General features: G+C 37.2%; 2 protein-coding genes across 3 annotated transcripts in view; one reads left to right on the top strand and one right to left on the bottom strand.

Moving 5' to 3' along the window:
- LOC102082328 (uncharacterized) overlaps positions 1 to 7,992 on the top strand; it is a 57,402-nt gene extending 49,410 nt beyond the window's left edge. The window contains exons 14-25 of the mRNA XM_019361318.2: positions 220 to 278; positions 482 to 629; positions 722 to 826; positions 1,330 to 1,482; positions 1,980 to 2,147; positions 2,281 to 2,454; positions 3,840 to 3,929; positions 4,028 to 4,111; positions 4,505 to 4,623; positions 4,736 to 4,844; positions 5,243 to 5,406; positions 5,597 to 7,992. Of these exons, the coding sequence (XP_019216863.2) occupies positions 220 to 278; positions 482 to 629; positions 722 to 826; positions 1,330 to 1,482; positions 1,980 to 2,147; positions 2,281 to 2,454; positions 3,840 to 3,929; positions 4,028 to 4,111; positions 4,505 to 4,623; positions 4,736 to 4,844; positions 5,243 to 5,406; positions 5,597 to 5,708 (1,485 nt within the window). The 3' untranslated portion in view covers positions 5,709 to 7,992. The remainder of the gene's footprint in view (positions 1 to 219; positions 279 to 481; positions 630 to 721; positions 827 to 1,329; positions 1,483 to 1,979; positions 2,148 to 2,280; positions 2,455 to 3,839; positions 3,930 to 4,027; positions 4,112 to 4,504; positions 4,624 to 4,735; positions 4,845 to 5,242; positions 5,407 to 5,596) is intronic.
- A 6,889-nt stretch (positions 7,993 to 14,881) lies between these two features.
- rab27b (RAB27B, member RAS oncogene family) overlaps positions 14,882 to 21,971 on the bottom strand; it is a 61,871-nt gene continuing 54,781 nt past the window's right edge. For both annotated transcript variants that reach the window (XM_005470481.3, XM_005470482.4), the window contains exons 3-6: positions 20,574 to 20,662; positions 18,120 to 18,223; positions 17,798 to 17,921; positions 14,882 to 16,067 (exon numbers count right to left, since the gene is read on the bottom strand). In XM_005470481.3, the coding sequence (XP_005470538.1) occupies positions 15,881 to 16,067; positions 17,798 to 17,921; positions 18,120 to 18,223; positions 20,574 to 20,662 (504 nt within the window). In that variant the 3' untranslated portion in view covers positions 14,882 to 15,880. The remainder of the gene's footprint in view (positions 16,068 to 17,797; positions 17,922 to 18,119; positions 18,224 to 20,573; positions 20,663 to 21,971) is intronic.

Raw genomic sequence — 21,971 nt, 5'->3', positions numbered from 1 at the left:
GAGTAGGTGGGGGTCCATGAATCCTCTCTTCATGATGTCACAAATCTGTTGAATACTGTTCAGCACGAGTCTGATTTAGACCAGATTCACCAGATTTACCAGATTAATGAATCGGAGAGCACCAAACAGGACACGAAACAATCCACTGTGTGAGGAACGTTTAGCTCCTGGCGGTTTGTAGAAAACTGGATTTTTGATGTGGTGTGTTGTTTCTTCCAGCGCAACCAGTTCCTGGAGGCAGAGAGTGTGGAGATGGAGAAGGAGAGGAACCAGATCAGGTCGGGCATGTGTTGTTTTTCTGTAGTTGTACTCGAAGTCAGCACACTGTTAGTTAACCGGGGGCCGTGTACTTATGACTTTAAAATTAAGCTTTTAGCCTCATGTTATTTCTTTCTTTCTTTCTTTTTAAAAGTGTTTTAAGTCTATTTCAATTTGTTCTTGTCCAAACCCATAACAGTCTACTTACTGTCTGTCTGTGAAGGTTTGAGATGCGCGGCCTGCTGGTGAACAACGAGGACCTGCTGAGAACAAACACACAGCTGAACAACGAGCTGAAGCGGCTGAGGGAGCAGATGATAGAGATGGAGAGAGAGAATCAGTCCATAGGGGAGCGGTTCAGAGAGATGGAGGTGTGACTTTTTTTTAAGATAAAAGGATGTATAGAAGTGATTTGTAGTAGTATAACTGTTTGGATGGGTGACACTTGTGTTTTGCTATGCAGATTGAGGTGAAGCAAGCAAGAGAGGTGATGGTGGAGGCCAACACTCAGGAGTACGCCTTCAACTTCCTCGAGCAGTCGCTCAAAAATAGGATCCAGGATGCTGAGGTATGCAAAGTTAGATGGAAGCAGCTAAAAGATCACATTAAAACCTGAGGAGGAACTCACACCAAAATAATCTAGATAGATAAAAAGGCAAAGGAAAACTGGATTATGGGGTGTACCATATCTTTAAAGTGATTTCCACTCGTCCAGATATCCAAAGATGTAAATTACCCTTTCTTTGTATTTCTTTGTATTTCTTTGTATTTCTTTGTATTTCTTTGTATTTCTTTGTATTTTCTTAACCACTTTCTCTAACTATGGTCACAGAGCAGTCCGGTGGAACTCGGGGTGCACCCCTGTGTTAGTCTTTAGTATAACACAGCACGCAGAATACCAAGAATCCTATATGACGTTCAGTGATAATCCAGTTTAGTCAATAATCCAGCTTGGTTTTATTTGTCAGTGAGGGACTAGATCATCTATGTTACTGCACATTCAGACCAGTAAGAGACACATTTTTCTCTTATACAAAGAAGCTGAACTATATGCATGTTTTTTGTTTTCAGGAAAATCTGGACAAGCAGACGCAGCACGCTCAGACTCTGGCTGAGAAGTTGTGGCTGGCAGAGAGACAGCTGGAAGACGTGGAGAGTGACAAAGACAGCAAAGACAAGAAGCTGTCTGACCTCAGCAACACCATCCTCAGGCTGGAGACAGAGGTACGGCCATAGTAGACAAACAGGGTTCATTCCTTGCACTGAGGCGATGAGCAGCCATCACCTCAAAATTAGATTTATTTAGAAATTCTCTGAAAAGAACCACATAAACTGTCATCACTGAAAAACCTGACAACCCAAAGCAGTGATTCCAAAGCATAAACTGCACCCCCTGGTGCAGCATCACTTACAGTAACATTAAAGTATGTGCAGAAAAGGCTTTTGATTTTCTTTTCCTTTTTAAATGGAGTTTGAAATTGCCGTCAGATTTTTCAATCCAATTAAAAAAGCAGTATTATTCTTCATTTCTCCAGCACTATGAGAGCAGTAAAATCTATTCCTTGTGCCTCCATGTGTAAAAGACTCTTAAATTAAAGCAAAAACATTTAAATTTGTTAACCAATTAGATCTTTAAGAAATCTTGTAGTGAGAATGTGTTTTCTTTTATTACTACAAATATAAACTGTATTAAACTGTAATAAGTTTATATCCCTTTCCAGCTGGGTGAGGCCATGGCGGTATCCACTCAGGCTAATGCAGATATGAACCTGCAGCAAAAGCTGCGTGAGGATGCCCAGATGAGGGTGGACGAGCTGGAGGAGTCCCTGCTGGAGAAGGAGCAGGAAGTGCAGAAACTGCAGATCCTTGTGACCAAACTGCAGGGAGAGGTATTTCAAGCTGTTGTAGCGTTTGAGTTTCAGCTGTACTTTGAGACAGAGTGGCCTAATAGAGAATAACAGCTGTAGAAACCTTTGGAGTACCCACAGCCTCAGGACCTGTGTGTTTTCTGTATGTGTGTAGGTCTCTGGTAAGCTGTTCGATAGAGAGCGGTCGCTGGAGGAGGAGATTCAGCTGAGAGAGAGGCTTCAGCTGCAATGTAAGCAGGCAGAAAGGACTGTGGACGACCTCACCATGGAGCTGCACAGCACGAACCAAACCAGAGACGACCTGACCAAACAGCTCAAACTGGCTCAGGTACAGTAAATAGTCTGAGGGGAGGCAAGAGGGTTACACTGTATCTTTACACCAGATACTTTATTGAATGTGATCAAAGAAACAGTCAGAAACATTTCTAGGTTTTTGTATAAGATGAGATTCACAACCTCAGCAAAACCATAGGGGCCACCTACCTGCTATGGATTGTTAGGCTCACCAATTTAAGTTTGACAAATTCAGCCTTCAGCACCATTAAGGAATAATCTTGATTTCAGCTTTGATTTACCATCCATGTCAAAAACGTTTGGTCATTGGAGGGAAATTGTCTTGAATTTGGGCCGACAGCTTTTAGGCATCGCTATTGTGTCTCCTTATTAACGTTCGCCTGTGCCATGCTCTTTGGCGTGATGTTGTGGATGCTTGCAAGAGAAATGTGGCCTACACAACTCTAGTTTTCAGAAACTCGTTTAGCTGAGGGTTTCTGTCTAAGTTCAGATTTGGAAAGAAAAAACCCAGACTCATATTCAGAGAGTGTCACCCCCTGTTGTTGCTGTTTTTAGATTGGCGCTGTCATAGACAGCTATCTGTGTGGGCCAGACAACAGCCCACATTAGCCTCATCGACTCTTTATCTAATCATCATGTCTTGCCCTTCACCTTAATTTGCTGAATGAGTCAACAAACATTCATCATTTCAAGGGTAGAAAGCTAATTACCTGCTCAACAGCAGCACACTTTTCTTCAAGCTGTCAAACCGCTTCACATAAAATTATTTATTTTCAACACTGAAAGAGGAAAAGAAATGTGTAGGGACACTTTTTATTTTTTCCAATACCTTTACTTTGCATGTGGTGCCCACATTTAAAGGTTCAATAAAAACAGCTGCTATTCGTAGTGATTGTATTTAATAATCAACAGGAAGTCTTGATTTTCAGCAGCAGATTAATACACATTTGGTTTGTCTAACTGATTCCAAATAAACTACCATACGTGTGTTTTATATACAGCATGTCAGGCTTTTATACACACATGTTAAGGTTACATCCACTGTTGGTTTCAGTCCTTTCTTGTGATTTTGCTATCACCAAATTCCTGAACATTTCACCAGTTTTGGATCAGGTGACATCCAAGGGTCTTTGTGTGCATGACCTAATGATTCAAACAGAGATGTCCACTTGAATTAATCATTCATGCAAACCATCAGAGTTTGGGGTTAATAGAGTATTAATTATGCAAATCCTGTTTAGCAATCAGCATGCTACAGTGATTCCATAATCCTGTATATACATCACGTCACCATTTCTGAAGATGCTTAATCTGTACCGTTTTCAAAAATAACCCAAGTGTCAGATATTTTAAAAAGTGACCTCACAGGCTGTTTGAGAGGGATTCAGATCAGAAGTTTACTTATTTTTAAACTTTCAGGAGAAGATAATCGACCTGGAGAGCGATCTGGAGGAGCTGCATGACAGCGAGCAGAGATGGGCCGCCAAACAAAAGAGAGCCATCGAACAGGTAGAGGCACTGGGAACAGGAAGCGTATCAACTGAAAACTATTCCTATAGAACTGATTTGATTGGTTATTGACACTCTTTTTGTGTTTTGACCTCCAGACCGAGCAGCTGCAGCTGAAGCTGATTCAGGAGAAAGATTTGAATGAGCAGCTGGAAGTTGAGAAAGTGTCAATGGAAAGACAGGTAATCTGTGTGGGTTTATTTCTAGACTTTTTATGCATGTAATGAGTGTTTGGGCCTTAAATTCAGAAGCCAATATTATATTATATGCATTTGAAAAGAATATATTTACTTTTTATGTGTACCATAAACCACTTTTGAAGGGATTCTCATTTGCCATTTTGTGAAAATTAAGCAGAACATTTCATAGATAAAACAAAAACTTGCCATCACTTTGTGGACAAAAAGACAAATCAGATCTTATTAGTGTCATTTCTAAAAGAAATACTTATAGCTGCCATGCTTTCCTTGTATTTAGACATTTTTATACACAAAACAATGTAAATACTTAATGCTGAAAAAAAGGAGACTTTTTTCCTGTGTTTTGAGTACTAATAAAGTGTTTTGTTTGTGTAGCTGCGTGAGCTTCGTCTGGAGGTGGAGGAACTGCGGAGCAACAGAGTTCAGGAGGATGTCATCTCTAGGACGGAGATCAGAGTCAAGGAACTGGAGAACTTACTGAGGGTTGAGGAGAGGTCAGTTAAAGATCTTCTCTGTGACCGAGGACAGCCTGCAGACTTTGCAGGAGTATCTGCATGTGTTAAATGGCTTTTTGCTGTTACACTACAAGTGTGTGTTTCTGTGCAGGAACAAAGCAACTCTGTCAAACACCATCAGTAAGCTGGAGAGGAAGATCAACGAGCTGAGTGATCAGATGGAGGAGGAGCACCGGATAGCTACTGAACAGAAAGACCTGGTAATACAGAAACAGACACACATTTGTACAAACCTATAAAACAGCATTTCTGTCTCACACACCCCCAAGTGGAAAGTGTGTGTTAACTAAAATATCCAAAGCTTCAATACTACTAATTCTTAAATCACGGATTATTATTATTATTATCTGCAGTAATTTCCATCCTTCCACTACTTTATTTTTACTAACCTTATATCGTATTTTAAGTTATAACTTTTTCTGTACTGTATTAGTTATATTTGCCTTTTTATTTTATCATCTTGCACATGCTCTTGCCACACGGGGGCGATAGAGTAATGCAAGAAAGTAAAGGTTTTTTTAAAAAAAAGTGCAAAAGTGGCAAATGTTTTTATGTAGTGTACACCAAATGATCTGATAATCTGTGATTTGTTCTCCAGATGACCCAGAGGATCCGCTCTCTGAAGCGCCAGCTGAATGAGGCTGAGGAGGAGGCAAGCAGGAAGGAGGCACAGTACCGGCACACCCAGAGAGAGCTGACTGAGGAGAGGGAGACAACCAGCCGCCTACAGAAGCAGCTGCTTGACCAACACCTGCAGACCAAGTATGAACTGTACTGCATGCATGCATATGGACTGTTGATAGCTCACAATACATAACAGCTACTTGCCACTTGTATTTTCTTTCATGATTTCTCACCTTGCAGATTTCATTTTTTAACCTCCTTACATATGTTTACGTACCCTCTCATAATTTTGATGGCAAACTAATAAAGCTTCATCTGTATCCCTCAGGCGTAAGGAGACCATGACAATCCGTCAGACTCTGGATAACCTGAGGTTGGACCTGAGTGACGACGACGATGATCTGACACTGGAAAATAGTACAAATGTCACCAAAGTCTAAAAACCCCCTCACTCTAAATTCCCTCAGCGGGAAACATGTGTATAACCAAATGAGAAGATTTTTTTCCTTCCAGGCTTTATTGTTTGTTTGTTTTTAAACAGGAAATGTCTACAGGATAGTCACTCTTTAATACCATCAGGAAAATTACATTTCTGAAAATCTGAAAGGACAAAACAATTCTGCATGTAAATGCACCACAAGTCCTGTACTTTACTGTGTTAGCTCTGTTGTGCTAAAAGCTGAAATGCATTTTTTTCCTTTACATGCTCTCCGTGTTTGCTAAAGTGTGATTCTCTGCCCACATTTTAAATGTTAATTCAAAGGGTAGTAACTCTTGTTTGTCTTACCTGGGAGTGGCCCAGTGAAAACAATTTCTCAAGCATCTCCTAAAAAAATTTGTGGACTTGATCGCCCTCTTCTGTTGATCAGGAAGAAATTCAACCGTCTAAAGTGAACGACAGAATCACCTGGTGGACTTTCTGCCTCCCTGTTCTCCTTAAAGCCACAATCTGCTCGTTTGCCAAAGAAAATAAACCTACAGGAGTTTGCTGCAGAGACATGTTGACACTTATACTGCAAAAGATGTAACTGCTGTGACATCGCCCACCTATCATTCAGCGCAGTCACACCCTTAAGCAAACTTGCTTTAAATTATAATAAGTTATGCAAGTTGCAAGTTATGCAAAAAAAAGTTTTAAACTCATTTCTGAGGGAAAGCCAGTTCCAAACGGCCATTTGAGGAACTGCAGTTGAGGTTGCTGCTTGATATTGACCCATATTACGGAAATATTATTGTTTAGAGTACTGACATAATAGGGATTTGATTAAGGTGCTGTGTAGTTTTGAATCCAGTTGTTCCACCAGTTGTTTTAGAATGAGCTTTAAACCAGTAAATGTTCTAAATTATCCAGGTGTACAAATGTTCTAAAAACTTCTGGTGATGATGGGAAAGAGGACTTTTTCAGTTCAGATCTCAGAAAACAAATAATGACTCAAAGAATCAGAGCTCTCCAATCTCTCAGCTTTTGTATTATTTGATGGCTCTTTAATAGCAGTTCTTTCCTAAAGAGGGTTTTTTCTACATTCATACATGCAGTATTTGGATTTTGACATATTAGAAGAAATAGCAAGATGAATCTGGTACATGTGAGGGATCTTTAAATAACTGTGTAATTCAAATCAAAGCCCATTAAGCAATTATTTATATGAAGTGTGTGTGTGTGTGTGTGTCTTATGTTTGTTTTTTTTTTTATTATTATTTCTTAGTGGGGAAAAGTTTTTATTTTATAGAAAAAAAAAAAATACAGGAGGACTTCCGAGTTCAGTTTTGGGTATTTTGGGGGTTTGCTGCTGTATAGATATGACCTATTGTGCCTCCTGCATGCTGTACATGAGATAAGCTTCAAGGCTAAGATTTATTTCAAAAAGAGGACAAAACGAATGAGGTGTTTACTCTGGTCTTTTTTAAACATGTAAAAATGTGTCGTATTGAGGAGGGGAAAAAAAGATTACGTATGCAGAAATGAGTTGGATTCACAAAAGAAAATCCTTTTTCCTACGATTACCTCAATTACTTTCTAATTTATATAAAAAGTCAAGATTCTGTAATGAGACAGGAAATCAGAACTTTAACCCAATGTTTCTTTTGCACACTAACTGAAAAATTACAACATCCTGATCTCGTAACTTACCTTTGCAATTTTATAGTAATGCATTTTTTTCTTTTGTGAATGCAATCTTCATTCATGTATGTATTCTGATTTTGGTTTAATATTCTGCATAATTTTATTTGGAGGATAGTTGTTTTGTTTTTTAAGAAAACCAAGCATTCAGACAAAAACAAACTAGATTGTTGAATTCAAATCAAGAGTGGAATATTAGCATATTTTACAGTCATTCTCAGATATCAGTAATATGCAAAAAGTAGTTTGAAGGATGTCTGTTAGAAATATATTAAAAGCTAATATTCACACACAATTTTAATTCCCTGCTATGTTTACATTTTTTATGTTTTTAGCTTGTTTGGAAACAGGAGTTTAAATCACAAGTTTTGTCTAGGTTGCTGTATCTCAGCTATAATAACTACACTACTGCATTTTTTTTTCCTCGTAGCAAAAGAAAATGAGGGTATCTACAGAAATGTAAAAAGAAACTAAATATGCTGACTTATTTTTGTAACTATACTTCACACGGTTCCACTATTCTTGGGTATTTATTTTTCTGTTTTCTCTTTTGGTGAGAAGTTTCTTACTACAAGATAAAATAAATTCTTCTGCACTGTGAATTTGAGGTGTTCTTTTTTTTTTTGCGCTGTTTTTGAGAAGTAAATGACTTCATGGCCTTTTCTGGGGAGAAGTTACTAAAAATATAACTGCACAATAACAGAGTTTAGGATTAAATTTGATGTAATGTTGTTCTGCATTAGTCAATGAAATACAAAAAACTATACTTTTGTCAACTTGCTTTTCAAATACAAAATGCATAGAAAAAAAAACCCTATTATAACCAACATTTTATTTTCATGTAGCTGACTTCAAATGTGCTTTGTTACATTTTCTATTTTGTGTAGGTAATAAGTAAAGTTTTTAAACCGTTAAAAAAAATTAATTACACATTTATTAGCACTGAATTACAAGAGCATTACCCATGTAATGTTGAAAAAAACCTAAAAACCCCCCCCTGAATGGTAGGTTCTGCCATTGCATGATTTACAATTATGAAGCCACAGATTGCTGATACAAGACTTCTAAAAATGCAGTGGACAAACTGTAAGTAAAACTTTTTCTTTATAGGCTAGAAATCTTTGTTTATAAGTGACAAAAAAAAAAAGAAAAAGAAAAAAGTAGTCTTCACTTCAAGGAAATATAAACAAGTTCACCAGACTGGGGATTTCCAGCTTCTCCCCCTGAAAGAACCTCAGTGATATCTACGAGGACGAGATTCACAAAGCATTAACAAACTCCTTTGTATTTGTATCAATTAACCTAGCATGACTACACACAAGCAAAAGTACAAAACAAAGACAAAACATCAGAAAGTTATTATAGTACTAAGTTCATTTTTAATCAGCTCTCAAGTTGCAAAGTCAATCAATCTATAACAAATGCTTCGGCTAGATAAAATGCAAACAACTGACTCTACAAAGATACTCATCAATACATACACGTTCAGTTCCGGCTTATAACACTCTCAAAACCTTTTTGCTTTTTTTTTTTGTTCCTTTTTACATTTTACAACTGTTACAAACAAAACACTAGCATTGGTGTCAAAGGCAACACAAGTATTAAAATCATGACAAAAGAAGCTGAATCACAAAAAAATTTCCCCAAAGTTTTGGTCAAATGTTCAGGCAGGTTTGGTTATTTCACCATTAAATCTTGATTTTGGTCTGATAGTCAATACCACGGCAGGGCATTCCTGTCCAGAAGATTCAATAACTGGACTGACTTTGGGTTCTGTTTTGTTTGTTGTTGTGAGGAAAAAGTTTTTCCTGAAATGGAAGCAGCATTGAGCATTGCATAAGAATAACACAACTATTTTCCTAAGTCATATAAAGAGTTATCACATTACATTTTTTGCTTTTTGTGATTATTATTTAATGATATTTAGTGCTGACTCAGAACAGGACCTACTTTGCGCCACATTAGGTGAAAACCAAAAAACAAGTTCTGTCAATTCCATGATGTCACCTGGGTTGCATTTAAAACCAACTTTGTGACAAATAAATTGTCCGTTTATGAGATCACAATGCAGGAAATTGTGTAATTGTTGTTTTTGTATGCTTTTGTTCACTTATGTAGGCAATTTGCCAAAAAAGACAATGCACAATAGATAAGGTTAAAGATCAGCATTATGGTCTTTAGATATTCTAACAATATGTGACACAGCACACGAAACAGCCAAGCAATCAGGAACAGCAAGACTTTCCAGTATTTCACGTTTGCCATCTTAACTTGACTGTCTGTCTGCAACTATCTCTGAAAACTATGTTGGAGAAAAAAGTCATTTACTGAACAGTTTCTGATGAATAAGCAGCAAATAAATAATGTGCTACTTTGCTGAAAATCCCCGTGCAGCAGACCCCTGCTCATTTTAGCCACGCACTCTTTAGGTATGTAACCCAACCTAGGGAGTGAATGAAATGTGCCACCTCAATGATGCTGACAGCTTTTCTGTACCTGGCCTGTGGTGACACTGCTCTGCAGAGTGTGATGAGAACAGTTTCTTGTGAACCTAGTGGAGTTTTTGAATCGAGGTTAATGATTTCCAAAAGAGTATATATATCCATCAAAGTCATACAAACTACATGAAAAGATTGAAAAATAGATTTCATGTATCAAACATCAACTTGGAGGAACATTGTAAACTTTAACTGGATTATGCTGCATCACACATTGTTATAATTTATCAAGCTTTGGAGCACATCTGAAAGTTTTTTATTGCTTTTTCATGGGGAAAGAGATGTGTTTAAAAAAAAAAAAAGGCAGAAAATGTAAACTTAGTTGAATAAGTACTCTACAATGGCTGTAGTCAAGACATAGTCACATCCCCACAGGCAAAATTCAGAGAAGTGTATATAATAGGTGCGGCCAATCATGTCTGCTTCCACAACATAAAAATGCATATATATAAGTTTAATTCATTTGCATGAGCAATTTATCAAGGAAGCTAAAATATTAACATAAAGGTGTAATGATAAATGTATTTGCAACTACCTCCTCCAGACAGAAACACCACACCGCGGTTGGTATCAGATACCTTTATAATGCATCTTCACTGACAATAAGACGGCAGTGGCCATCTGTATCAAGTCGCAGCCGACATGTCGGGGAAAAAAGAATAAAAGAAGCAAAACAAAAGCAAACAAATAAACCAAAAAAAAAAAAAAAACCTGGATAAAACCAACAAATTTTTTGCAGCTCCTGCATCAGAAACACTGAACGCATCACAGGTCAATCCATTCTCATAGTGTCAAACATGCTGACAGTGCAACAAACACACAGGCATCGATACACACAGTGAAAACTGAACAAACGAGTACAAACCGCAGGCATCAGAGAGAATTCACACACAGGAGATCCAAAAATAAAAGCTCTTAGAGGTACTTAGATTGATTTGCTGTTTTGATAAATCTGACAATACACAAAAAACCCAAAACATCTGACTTCTGTTCTCTTTTGCCTCTGATTTATAATCTATAATCAATAATGCATTAAAATATTCAGTAGCTCACAAACTTTACAGAGGATCAGACAGAAGAGTTATTATAACAGGCACAACATGACCGCAAACAGTGTAAACTTTCAAAGTGAATTTAAAAACAACACTTAAGACACAATAGGTTCATGGAGAAAATGACGGTCAAAAACAGCAACAAATGGACCGAAGATTTTAAAAAAAAAAGGGGGGGGGGGGTAGAGACTGTAATGAAGACATGATGAGCAAGATTGGAAGAAAGGTTCAGGTAAAAACTGACAATTTGTCCTAGAACATTGTCACAATTAAAGGCATTGGTTGGGGAAAATTCTTGCCCATTTGGAGATGTGTTAAAATCTCAAATACAAAGAAGTTTAGTGTTAATCTGTTTGACCCAAGTTGTGATTTTGACATTGTAAAGTTAATCAATATTGAAGCAATTTCCCTAACTTTATTAGTCCTAATAAGTTGCATGTTATCTAGTTAAAGTAATTAAGCAACTGCATGTCATGTTTTGCCTCATAATTTATTTTCATCAATTTCTTTCAACAAAAACTTAACAAAAAGAAACATTTAACCATTCAAGTCAAGATTTTCATAAAATCAACACTTTTTTAAAGCAGGACTAATCAATATTTCCCTAATAGCAATAACAGACATGACTATGTTAAAAACTGACACTCACAGAGAACTCACAATTATGCAGCATGGTACGGAGCTTTTTAGCCTCTTTCAGCTTGTAGTTTTGGTTTTACGGCACGTTTACTACCCGGTTTGGTCTTGCTGCTCTGGCCAGCCCAAACAATTTCAACAAATGGCAGACAGGCAAAAAACAAAGACACAAACATTAAACAGCTACAAATCCAGTTTAATTTATGGAGGAGACTCAACCAGAGCTAAGAGGAAGGTGAACAATGGAGTAAAGAAATACAACTCCAGTCTACATGCACTAGATGTGTAAATCTGGCTACTGATTGCTAACATGCAAAGACTGCCACTTGATCTTCTGCCCTCTAGTGGCCAAACGATAGTTTTCTGCTAAAACATCGCTCGCTTCATGAATAAAAGGTGGGCCAGAGTAAACTAATAACCACACATTTACTTAGTTCGTTTTACTGAGGTTTCTCTTCTAACTATACTTTTAGACATAAGTGGCTTGTACATTATAACTATTTTACCCATACAAACAACTTCTGCATAATTTACAACCAAAATAAACAATAACACCTGTAGAAAACATACACGCTGAAATGGAAATGCTGCAAACCAGCCTACAGAAAGACAGAATTTTCTGCCAAGTAACTGGGAGACATCCGAGTCAACGCTTCATATTATCAGCAAATTATTGTTGAACATCTAAAAATCAAATATACTGTAAGTAGCACTTAAATATGGCACTGAAATCAGTTGTTGGCAAATGAATATGTTTAACTGTCAAGAAAACTAAAGTAGCAAATATTTATTTGAAAAAAAAATGTTATTTAACACACTGTCAGATTCAATTTGTGGTTGTTTCTTTGCTTGTTATAGTGTTATGTGTATGTATTTATTGTAACTTCTGCTGCCCTGTTGGCCAGGTCTCTCATGAAAGAGATTTCAATCTTAATGAGATGTTTACCTAAATGAATAAAGGAAAATAATAATATATATACTTCTTCCTAATGACCCATTTGTTAAGGCCTGGTCTTTGATTGGCTTTGAATGACAGCCTACAGTAAACCCAGCGCGCTACAGCTTTACTCCTCCACAAGTTGGAACAGCTTTGAACTTTCTCAGCTGGTTCACTGATGCACAAAAATCTACATTCATCAGCAGCCAATCTAATCTTTTTTTCCTCAATATTCTTTGATCACATAAGGTGTTATTTGATTTATGGAAAACTGAACTACACTTTATACACACACACACACACACACACACACACACACACACACACACACACACACAAATAAAAATCACTGACTTGAAGATGAAACTGACATTTTAATATAGTGGATTTTGTAATTACCATCTAAATACATGCCACTGTAGTCGTGTTCCAGTGTTAGGCTTTTCCTGTCCTCAGTGAGTTATAACAGGTTGTGATCAAGTAAAAAAAACTTTTTACCTTTACCTTTTAAATGGATACATTTAAATATTTCCTGATTAATCTAAAGTTAATAACACAGTGACAACATGTTTTTTGGCCAATACAAACAAAAAAAAAAAAGTAGATGGGTTTTCTGTCTTGGAAGAAAACCCATCTACTGAGTGCCTCTACCACAGGCTGAGACATCCAGTCAACTTTCAGCAAACCATGAATCAATGAACCAAAGAACAGAGCCATTACAATGCTGGAAAAGCTTCAGGGCAAGTCACTGTTGGTTCTTAAGTAGCCAAGCCAAAATTTTAATCCATCAGAACATCTTTTGAGAGGCACAAAGAAGACACTTCCCATCCAATCTGATGACGCTTGAAGATGCAGATTAGCTCAGATGAATTGGATAAACCACCCAAATTCAGGTTGAAGAGATTTAACCAAGACAACTCGAAGCTGAAATTACTAAAATCAAAGTTTCTGGGTTTTTTGTTTTTATAAAAACAGTTTCTCGTACATGTAAATTAAAATAGATGAAGTAACACGGGAACGTGGGATTTAAAGAACAGAACAAAAACAGGACGACAGAAATAACTATACATGTCTCACATGTACTTTAAAATAAATAACTGGTCAACATATAATCTAACATTAGTCATGGACAGAATTGGAGCCCAGAGCCATATTGGAGTTTCTCTGATAATCTGATGTAAAGATGTGAAAAAGCCAAAATCAAAAATCAGCTGCACTGAAGATCTCATGTCCCCTGATAAAGCTAATTCTCCATTTTACTCCCATTCTATCCTGTTGTTATTATTTTTGTGATTAGAAAGGATTTATTCAAAGAGCTTGGATGTTGATTTGTTGCCGTTTTTTGTTTAGGACATGTTTTGCTCTCTGGAAAGAATACTTTATTTTGAGCTTTTTAAGTAAATAGTAGAAAGTTACAATGACAATGTGCCTCCCGAACATCTAACAGCACAGCTGGACCGTCTCCAACAAGGTCCGCATGACTACAGTGGAATAATGCTTCAAAGGTCAAGGCAGTAGGTCACTTTGGAACAACACATCCATCCTGATAAACACTATTAAAATGATCAATATACAATTTTTTTTTCCTTTATTGCACATGTGTCATGCTATACCCATACGAGTCCTATAATAAAGATGGAATTTTTTCAAAGGCCAACAATGGGCTGTGATTCCAAAAGATTTCCTTTTCTGTAGGAGTAAGGAAAACGGCCCTCTATATAAAATCTAGCCAAAAAAACAAAAAAACCCCCAACATTTTCTAATGATATTAGGAATCCTTAGCAGACTAGGATATGTCTAAACTTATCAAATGCTAATATTTTGATATGAGAAGGTGGAAAATGTCAGTATTTGTGGTCTTCTACTTCAATGAAAACCTCAAGTTTGCCATGTAAAAAACATAAAACAACAACAAACAAACAAAAAAACAAAACAAAAAACAGGTGATGTGACTCAACAAAAAAATAATGATAAACCCCGGCCCACCCCACAAAAAAAACCCCTTTAAATGAAAAACGTTAAAGTTGGTAGAACACTGAAAAAACAAACAAACAAACAAACAAACAAACAAACAAACAAACAAACAAACAACAACAAAAAAACTCTGACAATGTAGGAGTGTTTAAATAGATTTTTTCTGATTGTGGTCAGAAAGTGAACATTAAGAATCACCAACCAAGTAGGAGCCAGTAGGAACATGACACATCATCTGCTTGGATGGTGATCCCCGCTCACTACCAAGCTAGCTAACGGCATCATTTTTAAAATATTATTGATGTCACATGCTGTATGCTGTTTGGTTGTTTTTGTGTGGTAAATTTGTGTCTTCACTGTAAAAGAATGAAATATAATATATGGTCACAAACAATCGTGGTCAAATGCTATATCCTTTATTAAGTGTGCAACTTTCTATAATCTGTATAAGACAATACTACCTGTAAACAAAATTACTGACAATGGAAAAAAATTACATGTTTTTGATACCATACTGCATTGAGAGGGTGCTATCCGATGTTACCTAGAGAAAGAAACAAAAGAAGCTAGCAGTGGGTGATTTTATTTTATGTTATGCTGCACTATAAATTTTTATTTTATTAACAAAAAGAAAAAGCATTTAGCATTTTTTAGCAAATGTCTACCATCTCTAAACCTGACAAAAAAATTTAAAAATCAAAAAGGTACTAAATGTGGCTCATATGGGTACAGCATAGGACACTTTGTGAAACGGGGAGAAAAAAAATTATAAATAACAGAGGAATTAAACCATATCAGTCACACAATTTCTCACTCTGATCCAGGAGCAAACGCTTTAGGAGAGGACCAAGACTGATTAAAAACAAAGTTAAATCCCCCTCATTTTGCAGTCATAAATAGATAGATCAACCTATAAAGAGTCCAAATCAAACTTTTAAATGTGTCTTTTTGACTGTTTAGGTCCGTTAAATTATTGAAAGCACTTGCGAGCAGTTAAATTGGGAGCGTGCAGAGCCTATTCCCAGGGTGCATGTTTTTAACTAGGCACATTATGCGTCTGACAGTGATGAAACTGTCCCCTCCTGTTTTTATTTCCTCCTAAAGGCAGACCAACAGAGACTGTATTACCGTAAAAGTCCATTAGAGGGGGATAGAGTTCTTTCATTGTCAGAATGAAATTAGGGAGGACAAGTAAGCATAAAGGGAGGAAAAGAACCAAAATAGGAGAACATGGCTAAATGTTAGCTTTAAAGAGCACAGGGGTGATGACAAGATGAAGAGACATGCTATCAAAAATGACAAGGATAAAGTAAACGAAGGAAGGAATGTGGTGGAAGAAAGGACAGACGACAGAGCAGCACTGACTGGTTGTTGTCCTGTATCGCCTCTTCATCTAACATGTACATTTCTTAGCAATTGGCTGTGCATCACCAAGCTTTGTGGCCCCGTTCCCATTGGCGGGCTCGGCAGGGGGTTTGTCGACGCACTGCTCCATCCTCTTCATGACCAGGTCCAACAGCGTTAGAACCGCCTTGTCCACATCTGCTCCTGTCGCTGCACTCGTCTCAAAGTACGGGATCCTGCGAAGAACAAATCTGCAACTTAAACCAATGTTTTTCCAAATGCACCTCACTTTCTCACTTTCCCTCACTTTGTATTTGTGTTATTTTCAACCATCATGAATTAATTTTTTTTGGCTGAGGAAGATTTTGAAGAATAACCTGTGGACTACGCATTTTGCATTGAGTAAATTAATGAGCCAAAACAATGTGAATACCGAGCATGTATTCAGTGATAAGTTATACTTATACCTGTAACCATATGGTAGAAAAGTGCAGGTGTGAAGACCGAAACAACTTTAACCTCCTAGGACACTTTGGGTTATTTAGACCAAAATACTAAATCTTGCTCTACAAGGGCCTGATATCCACTTACGAGGACATAATACTGGCACTGTTCTATCGAAATTTTAAACGAATATCCTCATATGTGGCTCTGATTTGTCTTAGAAACAAAAATCAGGTAAAAAAAAAAAAAAAAAATCTGGTAAATCTTTGTTTTTACATTCATCAGGTCCCAATCAGCCCAAATATCAAAGAGAAATTAAAAATGCATGCCGTGGAAGAGTTCAGGTCTTAGGAGGCTAAAGACCCATCAATCTGCTAACTGTCTGCTGACGGTCAGAAGCATCTGATCAACAGAACCTTACAGGAATAAATTCTAGGTTAGACAACAGAACTGCAGAAAGACTAGTTTGCAATTCTAGATATCTGCTCACTGTGATATGCATTAAAGAACTTGAAGTGTGTGCTTTATGTATAATCATGTTTGGCTTATTGTCAGTTTATTATGGGCATTTGCGGGAGATGTCAGGTGTTACTGTATTTCTAAGTATGTTTAACAACTTCAGGTGGTTAACCAAAGCTGGGTAACACTTGAAGGCTTGAAGTGGTTATTTTAACCATCTATACGAGCACATTTAGGATCTGCGGTTTTCGCTATACTTGCATCAACAAAGCTTTTTAGGTTTACCCGTTTACGTCAGAACTTACTTATATTACTTCCCTAAGAAAAACTTTGTGGGTTTTTACCTCATCTAACAGGAAGTCATCTGTTGTTACAGAAAAACCATGTGCTATCTATTCATAAACATGCAATGTTGATGATCATAATAATCCTAACAATAATTTTCTATAAAAGAAAATTATCAATGCCAACAAAATAAAGTATTTATATCAATCATACATGATGTACAAAAGCCCCACATGTTTCTGATCCACATTAATGTTATTGTAATGCAACAGAGCAGAACAGAGATGTAAAACAGGTGGTTATTATAAGATAAATATGCAACAACAAAAATCACTATTATGCATTTGCTTTTCTTATTCTCTATCACATCGTATTTACATAATGTGTTCTAAAGCCTGTCAAAACACAACTATTAATTGAAAGTTAATATAGTTTTTCTCCTAGATAAATAAACATCAACAGTATTTAGTGTTTGCATATAGACTTAAGTATAGGTGCAAGATATAATTGTAATTTTAAATACTTTAAGTGTCCATTGATTTGAAAACAGCTGCTTAGTTTCTACAAGAAGTTAAGGAAACAGCTTTTGTTGTTTAATTATAACCATCACGTTTTTAGGGTAATACCAAGGCCAGAAGCTCTTTTGTGAAAGTCAGATGAGAAGTTGCCACCGTGTGCTCTCAGATAAACAGTAAAAAAAAAAATCAATGTTCAAGACCTGAAGTGGTCTTAATATCTATTAAGAGATACGGTTAATGTACATGACAAATAAACTTGCCCGTATTTTTCGGCCAGCTCCTTGGCCTGTCTCTCCTGAACCTCCCGCTGGTCGGCCAGATCCGCCTTGTTCCCTACCAAAACAATATCTGGGTTCTCACAGTAAGCATTCGCCTGTAACTGGCCTGAAAATGAATACAGACGAAAAATAAATAAATAAAAACTGTGATGTATCAGAGGAACTTCAAACCAACAGAAATGTTTTGTTATACTGCTATTTCATGCTTTCACAATACATTAGTCATCAGCCTTCTCCATATTTTAACAGTGAGCTGAACATTGTTGGACTGAAATGTTTTGATAACAAATTCTAGTAAACATACTCATCCAGTTTCTGACATTGAGAAAGCTCTGCTGGCTGGTGAGATCGAACATCAGCAGGAACCCCATAGCATCCCTGAAGAAGGCCGTGGTCAAGCTGCGGAACCTGAAACACAAACAAACTGTTTTAAAGAGTACAGATATGACAATGTGTATCTTTTAAAGGGTTTCTAAAAACGTCTTAATTGTATTATACTGCACAACATCCCGAATGTGCAAGCCACCCAATCACATTAACTGCTAGCCTTACGAACAGACGAGGCTAGAATTGATGTGTCCACAGATGCAGTTCTTCTAACAGCCACAAGAAGGTGCTGCAGAAAAAAAAAATAGACAATCCTAAAATAACTACGTAAACCCAAAACAGCGCGTGTAACCGGAATTGACTGATTTAAAAAAAATTTGGGCACATCATGTTTTTAATTGAGAGCAAATGCCTGAAAGCAGTCACAGAGCAACATTGTATTGTTCTGTTTTTTTGATTTGTAGCCTTCTTTTAGGCCAGCTGATAAATATCAAATATTCACATTGTGTCAGCTGTGTTCTGGGTCTTTACCAACTCCTTTTAGTGTTTGGCATTGTACCGGTGTATAGCAACATTTCAGATCTTTGGCCACAAATCAAACTATTCATTTTTCATACCAGGCTGTAAACATGCCTTCAGTTTAATGATAAGCTGGGCATATTAACATGGAGTCTGTTTGAACTTAGGCTATTAGAAATGCAGTTTGTTGCACTTCCATGCTTCATTTTTCAGCACACGATGTCACATTTGCCCAAATTAAGCTCTCAGAATAGATATTTTACTAATATCTGTCAAAAGATTTTAAAAAAGACCTTTGCTGGCTGTCACCAGGTGAAACTGGTCACAAAGACAGTGCTGCACTGAAAACCTCGCACACTGCTAGGAGATTGCCTTCGTCACCCGTAGTTTGCACGGAGGACACCAACGCTTCCATTTTCCACTGCAAGCTGTAGTGTTTTTTTTTTTTTTTAAAAGTGTGACACAAATCAGAAGCCCCATTTCATACCAAACACACATTTCGAAAAGGTGCAACTTTTACTTTGAAGGGTAAACACTTACAACCGGTTGGGGAATACACATTTTTCTTCCCTGGTAATGGCTGGTTGCCACATGGTCATGGATTGTTCTCTGGGGGTCTAAACATGACATTCTAACATTTTTGCAATATCAGTTTTTAAGCTGAAAATCTGTAGTCACCATTTCCAAAAATCTGTTATTCAGATGAATAATTGTATGAAACCTTCTTGCACAAAACAGAAACATTGATTTCAGTTTTATCATTATCAGCTTATAACTTTGTTATAAGTAAAAATTATCAGCTGTAATTTCACCTGTGTTTAAGCACTAGATGTGGAAAAACAATAGAAGTGTGCCATGTCTGTTTCTACCCACACTAGTTAGTAATGGGACTCCCCCAGTTGAAGTGCATATTCGGTGACACGCTTGTGCTTCTGGGTGTGACAACAGCAAGTACCAGTGTGTAAACATTACTTATGAGCAATATTTAATATGCAAACAATCGGAATGAAGCAGCAGATATCAGAGGTGTCTCCACCGCAGCCTGCTGAAATCATCTTACAGGTGGAATAATGACTTTAACCGCTTGAATAAATGATCATGCGGAATCTGTTCTGTTGCACTGGGCAGAATAAATGCAATTAAAATTATGTAACTAACACTGACTCATCCTGCGGTGAGTCATCGGGCTTTTATAAACAGATTCAACAGATCGAGGTCGGGACCAATTAAAGACCACACACACACATGACTGACACATGCAGCCATAAATACTGGTTTGTTGTTTCTCTATCTGGATTTCAGAAATAAACGTTACTACTCAATTATAAATTGACAATTATAAACTTTTTTAAACATTTTTCATTGTACCATTTATCTGTTTTGATATCATCCCTGGTGATTTCATTTTGGCATTATTGCATTTTCTTTTGGTTAGCCTCAACCAATCAGTAATGACTGACCAACCAATTGGAAGTCAATCCTTGGGTCAACTGTGCAATGACAGCTAAAACTGTAGTTTGTTGCACCTCAAGTCTACACACCATCTAACCCCAGTGGGATGTCCACAGTTGACTGCATCAATTTCATCAATGCTTGTTACTACTGCTTCATGATTAAAGCTTGGGTAGGCATGTTTTTTGTGTTACAGAGTAACAGGCAGAGGACTTTAAGACAAAAACTTTAAGCACTGGTGAGAGGGATTTAGAAAAAGGGTGTTTTTTTATTACTTTTTTTGTCTACCACACTATAACACATATTTAAAGCCTTGATGCCATCCATCAGCCCTACCTGGCATTTATGACCTGTAGAATCACGGAGAGTCTTAAGCCCACAATCCACAATGCCATCAGTGATGTGTGAACCAACTAACCGTTAGGAAAAAGACTTTGTCCTAATGGGGTAAGTGGCCTACCTTTCCTGTCCAGCTGTGTCCCAGAGCTGAAGGTGAACCTTGAAGGTTTTACCCGTGGTCGTCCCATTGGGGTTAGACGCTGTGTAGACCTGAGGAGAAAGAAACCGCACAATTTTAAATGAGATGACGGTTTATGAAAGAAAAATCATTCATACCTGGTGTATATTACAAGACTTTCAATTAAAAACAAACAAACAAACAAACAAACAAACAATGACATTTAAATCAGTCCACCCAAAACTGACCATTACAACTGTCAACCTTCCTCAACCTTGAAAAGTAAGTACCTCTATAAGGTGATTGGTGCACCTTTGTTTTGGGCTAGGAAACAGCCATAGAGTAAGATTGTTCACTTGATAACTGTAAACTTCTTCCTCATGATACTGTGTAGAGTTTGATTAGTCAAAGTTACTAATCTACAGTGGTGTGAAAAAGTCTTTGCCCCTTCCCGATTTCCTGTTTTGTGTGTTTCTCACACTTAAATGTTTCAGACCAAACAAATTTAAAATATTAGACAAAGATAACACAAGTAAACACGAAATGCAGTTTGTAAATGAAGGTGTTAATTATTAATTTTATTTATTATTGTTTATAATAGTATTTATTATTAAGGGGGAAAAAAATCAAAACCTACATGGCCCTGTGTGAAAAAGTGATTGCCCCCTAAATGTAATAACAGACTGGGCAACTCTTAGCAGCAACAACTGCAATCAAGCATTTGCGATAACTCGCAATGAGTCTTTTGCGGTGATGTTGAGGAATTTTGGCCCACTCATCTTTGCAGAATTGTTCAGCCACATTGGAGGGTTTTGGAGGATGAACACACAGCACCTCAATTAGACCCAGGTCAGAACTTTGAGTTGGCCAGTCCAAAGTCTTCATTTAGTTTTTCTTGAGCCATTCAGAGGTAGACCTGCTGGTGTGTTTTGGAGCATTTTCCTGCTGCAGAACCAAGTGCAGTTCATGGACCCTGATATTCTCCTTCGGGATGTTTGGTAGACATCAGAATTCATGGTTCCATTTACCACAGCAAGTCTTCTAGGACCCGAGGCAGCAAAATGCCCCATCACACTACCACCACCATATTTTACTGTCTTACTGACTTTCCGAAGAGTATTTTTCCAAAGGTCTTGGGGATCATCAGGATGTTTTCTGGCAAATCTGAGAAGAGCCTTTATTTTTTGGATGTTGTTCTGGGTTCTTTTGTGACCTTTTGGATGAGTCGTCGCTGCTGTCTTGGAGTAATTTTGGTCGGCCGGCCACTCCTGCAAAGGTGTGCCACCGTTTCATGTTTTCATGATTTGTGGATAATGGCTCTCACTGTGGTTTGCTGGAGTCTCACAGCTTTAGAAATGGCTTTAACCTTTTCTAGACCGAGAGATCTCAATTATTTTGTTT

Source organism: Oreochromis niloticus, linkage group LG7 (assembly GCF_001858045.2).
Source record: "Oreochromis niloticus isolate F11D_XX linkage group LG7, O_niloticus_UMD_NMBU, whole genome shotgun sequence".
Classification (NCBI taxonomy): domain Eukaryota; kingdom Metazoa; phylum Chordata; class Actinopteri; order Cichliformes; family Cichlidae; genus Oreochromis; species Oreochromis niloticus.
The sequence above is the reverse complement of the archived record's forward strand: the minus strand, read 5'-3'. Positions and strand labels throughout refer to the sequence as shown.